Source organism: Parathielavia appendiculata (genome assembly GCF_033297405.1).
Source record: "Parathielavia appendiculata strain CBS 731.68 unplaced genomic scaffold N657scaffold_2, whole genome shotgun sequence".
NCBI classification, from domain to species: Eukaryota; Fungi; Ascomycota; class Sordariomycetes; order Sordariales; family Chaetomiaceae; genus Parathielavia; species Parathielavia appendiculata.
This window is the reverse complement of record NW_026944221.1, coordinates 118,426-131,303: the sequence shown is the minus strand read 5'-3', so window position 1 is coordinate 131,303 and position 12,878 is coordinate 118,426. Positions and strand designations below refer to the sequence as shown.

At 54.4% G+C, this 12,878-nt stretch overlaps 6 protein-coding genes across 6 annotated transcripts; all 6 read right to left on the bottom strand.

Moving 5' to 3' along the window:
- Positions 1-158: 158 nt before the first annotated feature.
- N657DRAFT_640565 (COQ7-domain-containing protein) lies at positions 159-1,438 on the bottom strand. The gene has a single exon (XM_062791991.1). It carries the CDS (start codon positions 1,220-1,222, stop codon positions 446-448), a length of 777 nt encoding a protein of 258 aa, XP_062650472.1. The 5' UTR covers positions 1,223-1,438; the 3' UTR covers positions 159-445.
- A 266-nt stretch (positions 1,439-1,704) lies between these two features.
- N657DRAFT_640562 (uncharacterized protein) lies at positions 1,705-2,605 on the bottom strand (the record flags this gene model as incomplete). The annotated part of the gene is made up of 2 exons (XM_062791990.1): positions 2,243-2,605; positions 1,705-1,804 (listed from the first exon to the last, which is right to left on the bottom strand). Coding segments are annotated over exons 1-2 (284 nt in total), but the record flags the coding sequence as incomplete, so codon positions are not given.
- An 866-nt stretch (positions 2,606-3,471) lies between these two features.
- Positions 3,472-4,389, bottom strand: N657DRAFT_640561 (uncharacterized protein). Its single transcript, XM_062791989.1, has 5 exons — positions 3,868-4,389; positions 3,805-3,825; positions 3,684-3,769; positions 3,579-3,654; positions 3,472-3,546 (listed from the first exon to the last, which is right to left on the bottom strand). The coding sequence occupies exons 1-5, from the start codon at positions 3,907-3,909 to the stop codon at positions 3,508-3,510; spliced, it is 264 nt and encodes an 87-aa protein (XP_062650470.1). The 5' UTR covers positions 3,910-4,389; the 3' UTR covers positions 3,472-3,507.
- Positions 4,184-4,659, bottom strand: N657DRAFT_640560 (uncharacterized protein). The gene has a single exon (XM_062791988.1). It carries the CDS (start codon positions 4,606-4,608, stop codon positions 4,321-4,323), a length of 288 nt encoding a protein of 95 aa, XP_062650469.1. The 5' UTR covers positions 4,609-4,659; the 3' UTR covers positions 4,184-4,320.
- Positions 4,660-6,329: 1,670 nt separating this feature from the next.
- On the bottom strand, positions 6,330-7,762 carry N657DRAFT_172353 (uncharacterized protein). Its single transcript, XM_062786077.1, has one exon. It carries the CDS (start codon positions 7,307-7,309, stop codon positions 6,485-6,487), a length of 825 nt encoding a protein of 274 aa, XP_062650468.1. The 5' UTR covers positions 7,310-7,762; the 3' UTR covers positions 6,330-6,484.
- Positions 7,763-9,910: 2,148 nt separating this feature from the next.
- N657DRAFT_565835 (uncharacterized protein) lies at positions 9,911-11,797 on the bottom strand (the record flags this gene model as incomplete). Its single annotated transcript, XM_062788384.1, has 1 exon — positions 9,911-11,797. One exon carries the CDS (start codon positions 11,795-11,797, stop codon positions 9,911-9,913), a length of 1,887 nt encoding a protein of 628 aa, XP_062650467.1.
- Positions 11,798-12,878: the final 1,081 nt, after the last annotated feature.

Sequence of the window (12,878 nt, the reverse complement as noted above, 5' to 3'; positions counted from 1 at the left end):
CCCGCTTTTGCTGTTGTCTATGAGTTGAGAAAGGATGGAGGGATGCTAACTTCGTGGTAGTAACTGAGCTCGCACGCAAGCTGTAGCGGGTTAGTTGCTGTTGAAGGGTTTGATTAGAGAGAGAGCGTTCTGCGGCGGATTCGGGGGGTTGGTTGATCAACTGCACTGGCGTTTTGGTGTATAGGGTACCAGGTTAGGGGCTTTCCCATCGTCCGAGGGTGTACTGCATTCCTGGCGCATTGGGTTCTTTCGTTCAGCCGTTTTCATGTTCTAGGATCATCAGCGTCACATAGCCGGCATATCGGACAAACTGCTTCTTTTTCTTTCCGTTGTTATCTTCTCTCTTCTTTTTTACATTCAGCTCTCGGCTTGTTTTTATACACACATAATAGTACATTGAGGCTACAGGTAGTTATACACAGATTGTAATACCGCGCCTCCGTCGTTACACCCGCTCACTCACCCAAATCGCCCCCCTACACCCGGCACGAATAATACCTGTCAACAACCAATGCGGCTCGGCCTTCTGGGCGTCATGTTCCACGGCATGATCCAAATGCTCCAGCTCCTCGTCGCGTATCCGCCGCAGCGTGGCGATCAGCTCCCGAAACTCCTCCCCAACCTCGTACCCCTCGGCCTCCCACTCGCTCACCATCTCGAGCAGCGTCCGTATTTGCCCGTTGTAGTGCCCGCCAATCTCGGTCTCGACCGCCTCGGTGCACGCCATGGCTGCCTCGCGGCCCATCACGGCAGTTGTCCACCCCAGCCCCGTCGCGAGGACGGACCAAAGCGGGTAAAGTGCCGTGGGCCGAACCCGGTGCTTGGCCAGGAGGGCGTTGAAGGTGCGCAGGTGGCCTGCTTCTTGGTCGTACATGTGCTTCATGAGCGGGCGGAGGTGCGGCTCGCGCGCGACGACGGGAGGGGTCTGGGCCGTGTAAATTAGGGTTGCGGCTAGCTCGCCGGCTTGGTTGACGCGCAGAGCGGAGGAGAGGAAGGATTGTTGGGCGGGGGTAAGGGGTTTCTTCTTGCTTGGGTAGGGTTGTTGTGAGGTTGGTGCTGGTGAGGAGGACGGCGAAGACGATGAGGAGGCTGTCGTGGAGTTTGATGAGATGAAGCGGCGTGCGCAGGCTGTGGGTGGAGTCGAGGTTGATGGTTGTGCATGTTGTGAGAGGATGCTGCGGCATTGGCGCAGTGGCTGCATCAAAGGTCGTAGAGTGGCCATTGTTGGGCGGTTGAATAGGGTTCTGGATGCTGTCGACGTTGGTATGTGTCACGCAACGAGTGATCTGATTGTTCGGGAACCTCGATGACCGCGTCGGCCGATGATCCCCAAATCGAAGTGGGCTGATCCGATCCAATCAACAGGTATGTACGGATCCGTAATGATTCATACTTTATCACGACGTAACGAGAAAAACATGCCCCCCAACAACGCACGCCCCACTTGGACAAAAAAAGAGTTACTCCAAAAAGCGTCACCCCAGAATTCTCAGAAACATCAGTCAGATCGTGGGCTCCCACTAACGTAATCGGACACCTTCAGAACCAATTTTCAGCCCCGCACCCCACTACGTCGACTCTAAATGCACTTTACAACACCACAACGAATCTATTACAGTACCAATCTATCTCAATCTATTCGCTATTTACAGGGGCAAGTCCTGGCAGTGTGCTCAGTTGGATTACAGACACTGCACCTTGGTGGAGCGCGTTTTCGTACGGTTGGTACAACCGCTTCAACCACTGTTACCTCCCCCCCTTGAGCCTCCATACGAGCTTCCTGGGCCTTTGGGGTCTTTGGGGCATTTGGGGCCTTTGGGGCCTTCTGACGTACTGTGGTAGTACTAGACACTCCCTCTCCAATTGTCATAGAACCTCCAGTTTGGATGAATACTCGACGGTGTTGACGTCGTCGCTTTTGTCGAGTGTTTTCGGCTCGGAGCCGCGAGTTCTCTTCTGGTAAGAGAGTAGCATTATGCATGGCCATCAGGCACCCTTTAACAATCTTTTGCAGATTCCTGTCTGTTAGGCTTGTCCCATTTACACGCCGCCTCTGGAGGTTATCGAACTCAGTGACGTTTGACGGAGTCTTGAGAGGGAGCGTCGAGCTCGGTTGGTCGGGAGCGGGGATGGGGCTCGGTGTTCGCACTCTTACTCGGAGCCGAGTAAGTACTTGACTTGGATCCAGTGGAACAAGGCCCGTTGCTTTGAAGCCACTTTTATTGTTTTTCGAGGTGAAAGTCTTGGTATAGGCCTCGAAGAAGAGTTCAAGGCAAAGTGGTTTGTCGATATGATGGATGCCAACTGCCATCTTTCCCCTGACCAAGTCACCATATACCCGCTTAAGGACCGAGAAGCAGCCGACATCGAGAGGCTGGTGAAGGTGCGACGAATGTGGTGGCATACACTCGATAAGGATCGAATTCTCCTTGCAGAATTTGTCGAACTCTGGTGTCATATGGCTCCCATGGCCATCGAGAATCAGGAGGCGGTACCGGCCAACTGTTCGGCTTCGAGTTTGCGGCTCAAATACTCGCTGAAGCCACTCGAAAGTAAGCTCATCGGTCGTCCAGCCGATCTCACTGACTGCAATCCTCCAAGTGGTTGGCAATGGCGAGTCTTGGTACCATGTTGAGATATGAAGCTTTCCCTCAAAGATGATCATTGGGTCAAGAACCCAGCCAGTGGCGTTGATGCACTCGATGACAGTTGCCCACTCCCGATTCCCAGGCTGAACAACAACGGGTCGATTTCGCCGATCAGATCGAGTGACAACCTTTGCCGTGCTTGCCACTCCCATTTGAAACCCAGTCTCATCGAAGTTGTAGATATCGCAATTGAGGATACCGTTCGACTCGATAGTGTTTTGCACTCGTTGAAACCACCCCAGCACTTTTTCAGGGTCCTCACACAAGGCTCGTTGGTAGTCGTACTTCCGGAGGTATTTTGACTTCAAGTCCAGGTGTCGGTTCAATAATCGACGTACCCATTTCTCTCCAACAGTGTTCATCTCGTCTACAACTGCTGTAACTGACGCGTCAAGCAAGACTAGGCTTCCACGCTCACGGAGAAGAAGGTCGGCCATCTGTCGAATATACCCGATCGTTGGTGACATGCCCCGGTCATCCAGTGACTTGATCCACTGGACCAATGCAGCTTCTTCAGTTTGTCGAAGTTTTCGAGAAGAAATTTGAGATTGTTGACGGGGGACGCGTCCAGCGACGCGTCCCCGTAAGGTTGCGTACGGCACGTCAAAGGCATCTGCAGCCTTGCGAATAGTTCGGATTTGGCCAGAACGCAAAGACTCGACGGCTAATTGAATCCTTTCTTCGTGCTGCAGAGGCCTAGACATTTTGCCGAGGTGGTCCTGCGGGTGGGTGCGTCCAAAGTCGAAGTGGTGGGGTGCGGGGCGGAAAATTGGTTCAGAAGGTGTCCTGGTTCTGAAGGTGTCCGATTACGTTAGTGGGCGCCCAGATCGTGGCCGAACTGAATAATTTCAATTACAAACTAAATCCCAGTCATAGCGCCTTCCAATTCCAAGCAATCCTTGAAGATCTGAGGGAACTGATATTGTCAACCCAGTCATTGATAGTCTCCTGCTTAACTGCTGCCCAGCCCTCTTCGGCTAGCTCCTTCACGATTTTATCGTCCCAGCTAGGCCTCTTCTTTACTGTGGTACATACTACTTCGGCCCCTGCCATGCCTTTTCAATGGGAGAAAAATCAGGGAATTGAGCGTAGTTGAAGAAATACTCCAGACCGTTCTGTTCCTTCCAAGCGCGTACGATATTGCTCTTGCTTGTACATGGCCAGAGTCATTATCCTCCTCGAAAACAAACGACTGGCCTTTGCGAAGCTAACCACGAACTATAGGCTCGAGGATGTGGTCTCTATAGACCTGCATGGTCATCTTGCCGTTGAAGTTGTCAGGTACACTATACTATACAAGCTGTGACTTGAAGTTATATCCAACTGCCGCCCAGCAATGTAGTCGCTTTTGATCCTTCTCGGCCGGCATCTCTTTCTCGAGGATGCAGTCTGGGCAATGACGCTCCCACGGTCGTCGTATAACGTGGACTCGACCCTGAGGACTTCAGCCAAAGCGGCATTCGTCGGAGAATCTGATGTGCCTCCAGTCTTTTGCATCCGGGTATTTCTCCAGCATAACTCGGCTATACTCCACTCGCCTCTCCTTCAATCTCGGCGAAGTATATCGCTTGGAACATGCGATACACATCCGGAAGTGCATTGACTGAACTGCACGGCGTACTTTTCGCCCAGAGACGTCGATGTCGAGGCCGGCGACTGCAGGCAAGCCATCCTATGGCACAGTCCGCCCGTCGAAGCCGTTATTCTCGAAAAACCTCTCAATTTGGGCTAGATCTTGTTTGCTAAGCTTTCTCTTCCGGCCATGAGTCTCAGAACATGTCGAGTGGAAAGATCGGTCGCCTCTATCCTTCGGCGAGGGTGCGCCAGCCAGAGCGTTGGCTAGCTCCGTGGAAGCGGAAAACGCCGCTTTTAAAGTGCGGGATATGACGAGATTCGAGATAATCAATCGTCCCTCGTATTCTCGCCTTTTTCGACGTGGAATAGTATGATGGCGATTCATTTTGGCAGCGATGGCAGGAAGAGGGGCGGGAAGTAGGGTGACTAAATTGGTTGTGGGGGAAATTCCAATTTTGGAGTATATTATCTTTTGTCCAGGTGGAGGCACGCTGGAGCAGCGGAGCTGTCACCAGCTGTTTGGGTGGGGCCTTGACCGCTGCATGCCAAGACCTAATCGCGGGCTCTTGTCTTAACGTTCAACAGCCGTCAGCTGTCTCGAAAGTGGAACATCACTTCATTCTCCTTGACTTTCCGATTCTGCCCTAGAATTCGACTTACGCTCCCGTGCCGTTGCTGCGCAACCTCCTCCGTCACCGACGCCGTGAACCATCTGCCTGTACGGCTACCAATTACACCCTTGAGTCCAGAGATACGCCAGAAGCCCTCGCTGCGGTCTCCAACGGGACAATCTCCAGAGTCATATCGATAGACGCGCGTCGCTCGAACAACATCGCGCTGTACCTCCGTCGCCGCTGCGCGGAAACGAAGTCGCCTATCTCTAATCCACGTGTCTGATACTGCCATAATGTCTGATATCGATGACGAGTTGCTCGCCCTGGCCGGTGGCGATGTGTCGTCGGGCGAGGAGGAGGAGCCCATGGATATGAGTCGCGACGAGTCACGTTCGCTCTCGCCAGCTCCAACATTATCAAAAGAGAAGGATTCAACATCGAGGGCCGTGGCAGTGAAGAAGACGGCCTCAAACAAAGCAAGGAGGCGTGCTAGCAGGAGTGACGATGAGTCGGACGAGGAGGGACAGGCGTGAGTTGTGCCCCTCTTCATTGCTCTCTATTCATTGCGCTCGCATGCTATTGTGAAGGAAAACTTATTGTTGAATGGGCGCGAGGGATAGGGAAACCTGCAACAAATTGAACCCAGAACAGCTTCTTGATTTCGCTGCTTCCCCCTCAACCTCTCTCTGTCACTCTCTCGTTCTTCCACACCACCTTTGCTCTCCAATTTTCGCAAATTTGCTTCACTACTCATCCCCAAAGGCAGCACTACAATCTCGTCTGTCCCTAGCTTATTGCGCGTTTACGAATAGTTGATCGCCAATGGGTCTCATAATCCGTATGCTAACCATGACGGCGTTGCCCAGATCTTCTCCTCCGGCCTCGCCGAGCTCGCAGATGTCGGCTCCCATGGACGAGTCGGATTCCGACTCAGATGCCCTCCCGAACCGCGCGCGGGATGTCGATGAAGACATGAACCAGTACCCCGTCGAGGGCCTCTTCAAGAGCCATGAGGAAAAGGCCCGCATCATGAGCATGCGCGAGATTGAGCGCGAGCAGATTCTTGCCGAGCGCAGAGAGGAGAACGAGCGCGTCCGCCAGAACAGGATGCTGCGCCAGCTCAAGGTCAACCAGGAGAAGGACAGCAAGAAGCGCAAGGCCAGCGCCGCCGACCTGGAGGATGCCTCGCGCAAGTCGTCGCGCGCCCGGACCAAGGCCGGCGAGAGCAGTGATAAGATGGACACCCTCCGCCGTGCGAGAGAGGAGCGCAGCAACCGCAAGGAGCAGAGGGAGCGTGAGAACGACCTCCGCAGGCAACGCTCCCCGTCGTATCGTCATAGCCGCAGCCCTGTCGACCGCGACAGTGATATCGACTGGCGCAGGGAGTCCAGGCAAAAGTCCAGAACCCCCGAGCCCAGAGGAGCGCCGCCTGCTGAGCTGCGCGATGTCGAACGCATCCGCCTCGGCCGGACGCGCTTCGCCGAAGTCTGCTTTTATCCTGGCTTCGAGAAAGCCATCACCGGCTGCTATGTCCGCATCAACATCGGTCCCGACCCGACAACTCGGCAGGACGTCTATCGCATGGCTGTTATCAAGGGTAAACCGAGTTTGAGGGTCCCCCCTGCACAATCACGTAGCTGACATTGTTCAGGTTTCAACCAAGGTCGTCCCTACGCTATCACTGATCGCACCGGGCACCAAATCGTTGTGGACCTCTACGTCAAAGCCGCCCATGGCAAGGCGCAGAGGGAATGGCCATTCATCACCTGCTCCGACCGCGGCTTCACCGATGCAGAATGGAACCGTTACAAGCAAGTGTGCCTGTCCGAGGGCGTGCCCATACCCACCAAGCCCGAGCTGGTCAACAAGATCGGGGACATCAACAGCCTGATCAACCGCACCTGGACCGAGCAGGAACTCTCCGAGAAGCTCAAGCGCCAGAACGCGCTGCATATCAAGTACAGCGGCGTCGAGCGCGACCAGCTGACCAAGCAGCTCGACATGGCGCGCGCCCGCGGCGACGAGGAGGCCGCCGCCCGCCTGCAAGAAAAGCTCGACAACCTCGAGATCCCGCGCCTCGCCTTCCGCACCTCGCTCAACTCGGCCAAGAAAAAGGCGTCCGAGAACCGAGGCCCGACCCAGCAGGAGAAGCTCGCACTGTTGAATGCTGAGAATCGCCGCAAGAACGCAGAAAACGTCCGCAAGGCCCAGCTGGCGGAGCGCGCCCGCGCCCGTGAGATCGAGATGCGCCTGGCCTCCTCTTCCCGGCCGGGGAGCGAGCAGCCTCAACAACAACAACAACAACAGAAACAACAGGGCGACGGGGCTGCGAGCGGCACCAGCACGCCGGCGGTCACTGCTAATGGGAATGGTAATGGCAACGGCACGCCTAACAAGACGGTGCTGCCGCATATTGTCAAGCTGCAGGAGCTGCAGCGCAGCCAGGACAAGGCGCGCATACCCGTCATTCATAAGCCCCTCATGGACGATGAGATTATTGGGGCGCTGGATCTGGATATCGACGTCGAGATTGACTGAGGAGGTTACAAGGAACCTGCTGTTGTCCCATTCGAGGAGGGGAGGAGGTGCTGCTACATCGGGTTGCTATCGACGGTTGCTCTCTCCAAATAGAATCGGAGAGGGTGGCTACTGGGGAAGAGGAGCTGACATCTTAGCTCGAGGGAGGGCATGTATGATAAGAGCACATATAGTCTTGACACATTTGGTCGGACTGTGTTGAAGCTGCCGCTTTTCTGAAAGAGAAAGTAGCTAGTTGTGTGATGCTACAAACTCATCAACTCCTAGGTCTGCCAGCTTGGAGGGGCTGGATCAGATATGACCGGCCGGAACGATCGATAGCTTGAAGTACGAGGGTAGGTGCTTCGGTAGATTTAATCATCACTTGCTCACCTCACCTCACTATCTCCAACAACTCGGCAATATCTGCCCGTAGTATATGTGTCGATGACGGCTTCAGGGCTCGCCACGAAGCTCGGCATGGGAGATCTTTGTAGTTTCTTAGCGCTACACCACCGCCCCATATGCTCAGGTTTTGTCCCTACTATCCGTACAGCAAATCACAACATCCGTTTGCTCGTTTCCTTGTAGGCGTAGTAACAGACAGAAGAGAAGTGGGGTTATTAGTACAGTACTTATCCCACGCCTCACAATAAGACCCCTCCAAGGTTAACTCACACGCTCCACACCCCAGGAGCCAACTGATATAGTTCGATACCCATCATGGCACATCAATGCCCAATCTGCACCAAGCCCTTCGGCTCCAAAACCTCAGCATCACGCAAACCGCACTTGTGCCCCAAATGCGACCAGAGATTTTGCAGTCAGAGAACCATGGAACAGCATCGCGATGCACCGTCTCATAATACCATGTTTAGCTGCGACCTGTGCTGGCGAAGGTCTGGGAGCAAGCACGCTGTAGTCCAGCATTAAAACTCGGCAACGCATGCGACGATGTTGGCTTGGGCGAATCTCACGCCGACTCCAGTGCATGTAGTTGTAAGATGTTTACAAGGCATAATCCAATCCAGTCTCAGTCCGACTGCTAAAATCTCGTTTATAGCACATTGAGCCATCATCAGTCAGGAACCAGGCCCAACACCTACAATCATACCCTCCGTGTCCGTCTCAGTTCCAGACCACACCACTGGCAACAGCAATGCTGAGGATCGTCATGATTCTTTTGATGACCACAACGACTCATCTTCCAACGATGACAATAGTCAGTCTGCTCAAGCAAATCATTCCCGACGACCATGAGGCGGCTATGGTGGAGGCTCCGACATGTACGGCGATCAAAACTGGCTTCTTTGCGATAAAGAGTGCGGGCGGTGTGGACACTGTGCCGATGCTGTCGAGTTCTGAAGAATGCACGAGTGCTACCCAGGGGATGAGGCTACCTGGCTTCGCCCAGATTGGCTGTACTAAGGGGGGTGAAATACTGACGGAGCAGCTCTGACGGTTGTATGTACCAATTATCTCGACTTCCCGAAGTTACTACTACACGTGTATACTTTACTTTGTGGAAGTGTTGCCGGAAAGGGTGAGAAAAGATGGATGAATGGCAACAGAACTACGGCTTGTCTCTTTTTAGAAGGAAACGGGACGGGGTGCCGTCAACCTCCAGCTACATGTAGTGTCAACTTAGGGTGCGAGGTATTCGTTGGTCTGTAACGGACACATCGGGATCCCTACTAGACACAGTATAACCCAGCCAATTAGTAATAAGGGCCCTACAAGCCTTTTGGCCCCGAGTTATAGTATAAGCCAAGGAGGTCCATTCCCCCTTAAGCCCTTCGGTGGAGATGGTGATTCTTTGGGATCGTCTCGTTCCGTACTTTGTATCGTACCACGCGTACCTCACAAGTCAAGTTAAAACCAACGTCACTGTTCCACTTCCCAACGTGCACTGGCATCACTGCATTGACTGGTAAAACCACTACCCGCACGCAGCACGCAGGCCACACGGAAGACACCACAGCTCATAACGGTACTCTTGTCAGCGCAAAGCAAATACACCCCATCCCGTCATTCTATTCATAATCCTCCCGCTAGAAGCAAAACAACTGGTGAGAGAGTTTAATACAGCAATTGTAACTTCGAGTGACACAGGCAGTTGCCGAACTAAATCCAAATGCAAAACACCGGCCGAGAAAAGAGCCTTCCATTCAGCACCTTTGCCTTGCCGCACTCAGAGCCGAAACCAGAAACTCATAAGCCATGTCCTCGCAAAAACAAACCAAAACGCTAGAAACCCATTGGTACAAGTATCTCATATCTTTCCTTTCTTTGGCCTTTGTCCCAGCCAGGGTACAAGGTTGGGAATTGCTTCCTGGTCAACCATGGTTTTGTTGTAGTACAAGGTGTGTGTTCTGTCATGAAGCATACCCCATCCGCCTTTTCAGGGAGGAGACGAAGGTCGTGGGAATCCAGAGCAGAGGGCTTCGATAATATTCCGGATACTTCAATCTTATTAAAAATGTGTATAGTGTGTAAATGCCTCCTCTTTTATAGAAGCAGTGTGGTCGGGCATCCAGCGCGGCCGGTGACAGGTGCTCAAATCTTCTTCCGCCTTCCCCTCGTCTTGGGGGGTACGGGCGTTGGGCTCACAAATGTGACATGTCTGCTCTCTTCCTTCTTCAGCTTGACGGCCTTGCTGGCGGATGTGCGGCGGCGGGCCGATACCGGTCGCGGCGTGTCTTCCCTGGCGTCGCTATCGTCGTCGATGTTGATCTCGGCCACGTCGGAAACAGACTCTGCTCCCATGACGTCACTAGTGTCCGAAGCCGACCCGTCATCCGAGTCATCGTACTCCCCATCGTCACTAACCAGCGATGGCGCGTTGTTGCTAGTCATGGTGTTGGGACTCATGTCCACATCCATCTCGACATCGTACATGGGGGTCTCGGGAAGCTTAGGCGACTCGAGGTCCGCCGTGTGGTGACTCTTCTGGCTAGCGGCTCGGTGCGCGGCTGGCGGCTGAGAAGGCGACACGGTAGCCCTCGACGGCATTCTCATCGCAGCCGGCGTGCGTGCGGTGGCGGCGAAGGACTTGGCTGGCGCAGCACCGCCCTGCAGCGCGGTCGCATCATCCGCATCCGAGTCTTGTCCAGCAGACAGCAACTCCAGGTCCACCTTTATCTTCGCGTCCTTCACTCGCTCCCTGAGGTTCCCGCCCAGCTTCCTCTTTCGCATCAGTTGCGACAGATAAGGAACGTCTGAGGACCCTTCGAAGACCTGGCAAGACTCGAAAGATGGGGCTTGCGAGGAAGCCGGGACGCCGGGGATGCTGCTCACCCCTGGTAGCTTACCGGCCTTGTAAAGTTCAAGAGATGCACGGATACGAGAGAGAAGGTCTCTGTACGCTTGCTGCTCCGAGATGTTCTCGGAACGCGCCAAGGGGTGAACCAAGCCGGACGGTGCGGCAGCAGGAGCCTTGCGGTCATCGCCAAGGATAGCGCCGCTGTCGTCTACCTCAATAGGATGTCCGCAATGAATAGCAGCCTCCTCGTGACTCTTGTAATCCCTCTTGTGGGCAATGCGGCAATGGTTGATGAAACCTTGGGTGCTAGAGAAGTCCCATCTGTGACAGTCGATGCACACAAGCTTCACTGTGACGCCATTAGAGCGCTTGACAGTGCAGGGCGACTGCTTGTCCTTCGGCTGCGGGTATCCACTGAATAGCGCTTGTAGTCTCTGACCTGCTGTGCCGCGGGCCAGCCGGTGTTTACCAGGGCCCACGGCGTCCGAGATGCTGCTTCGAGTCGTCCTACCTTCCGCCGCATTTCTAGCCCGCCCAGTATCCGCGAAGCCTCGAGGCTCCGGTTGAACACCGTCAAACATGGGATCGGGTATCAGCCACTTAGCATAATGGCGTGCATAAGGCCCTTCGACAACACCAAAAGGCGGCGCCCATTTTGGCACAGGCTCGCCACGATTCGATTGCAAGGCAGGGCCCTTGCCGCTGCTGATGTCCAGCATCTGGCTAGGGGTGGGACACTGAGCAGGATAAGGAATCAGGTGGCAGCGCCGCAGCTGCTCCAGAGCAACCTGGCACCGGGCCAGCTCTTGGTTGATGAGCCGGAGTTCGTCGTGCTTCAGAAGTATCTCAAGCCCAAACTGCATCTGAATCGCCTCCCTTGCCGCCTCGAGATCGAACGCCATGTTGCCTCTACGCAGCGAGAACGTCTCCTCAAGATCCGGCGACGCAGACACCGGGGAGGGCAAATCGCCATGCTGCTCTGTCTTGATGCGCTTGTCTGACGAATATGCGCAGGCAGTGGTGTCGACGAAGCTTGGCCGCCGCTTCTTCGGAGATATGGGTGTCGCAAGTCCTGAAGGGTCAGAAGCGACAGGGTCGGCGTAGACTGGCAGCTGATGGTGCCCCTCTGCTGTCTTGTCGCTTCCCCTCGAGTCGGCCGCCCAGAAGCGGAACATAGGCATGGCCGGGACCGTACTTTGGAGGTTGAAGCCCCGCGAGTGCCAGAAGGGGCAAACGTCGGAGAAGCGCGAGATTGCGACCGGTATTTCAAGGTTCGGCGTCGCTAGGCAGCAGCGGTAGCGTACCGAAAAGGGGCAAATTGGGGGGTGGTTGTTGGATGATTGGGAATGCTGACGTAACAAACCCGGCCGTGTCAGGTGGTCCGTGAGCGGATAGACTTGGCCGCGTTCGGATAGCTTGGATTAGTCAGAATGGCCTTCAGTGGGTCTAAGCTGGTGTGCTGATGTGGCCGCCCCCAGACCAGAAGGCGAAAGGCACTGGCGACTTTGCGTGCTGAGTGCTTGCAACAGTTGCGAGTGACAAGGACGCTTCAAAAAGAGAGTTGGGCTGAGAAGACCGCGCGAGTGCTAGTGAAAGCCTCGGCAACGCAAACAGTCAAAGTGATAAGGAGCGCGTGAGAATGACAGACAATAAGGAGCGCGCGAAGTTGAAGGGGAGAAATCGGTCGGTCGCGCAAAGTTTTCCGTGGTTGGGAATTGTTGAACGTTGGCTGCGAGTGTTTGAGAAGGTCGGGGTGGACAGTCTGCTGTCCTTGGGTGTTGGAAGGGGGAGCGGTTTGCGATGCAAGTTGGAAGGTAACACGATGAATACAATGAATGCACGGGAACAGGGGCCAGTCGAAAAAAGCTCCGCCTGGGCCACCGCCAAGACGCCGGCGAACCAGGAAGGAATGGCCGAGCAACTTGATTGGTCTGATCTAATGAGGCTAGCTCCTGGGATGAGTGGAACTGTTTGTCTGGTTAGATTGAGTTGGGTGTGCCATTTCTACATTCCCAGCGAGAAACGAGAAGGAGCTCAAAGTTCTAACCACCAAAGATGCAACAGACAGGCTCGGTTGCCAAAGTGAAACACGTTGAAGGCTTGGTGTACTGCAGCTTGTTAACATACCTTAGGATACTACTGAGCTGGACCTGGAAATACATATCACATATCACCACTTTGAATCTGATGAGATCAATGATGTTATTCAAAGTACCTGATGATGTTTGTTGATGCAGATCCTCCGCTCAATCTCTTATCAAA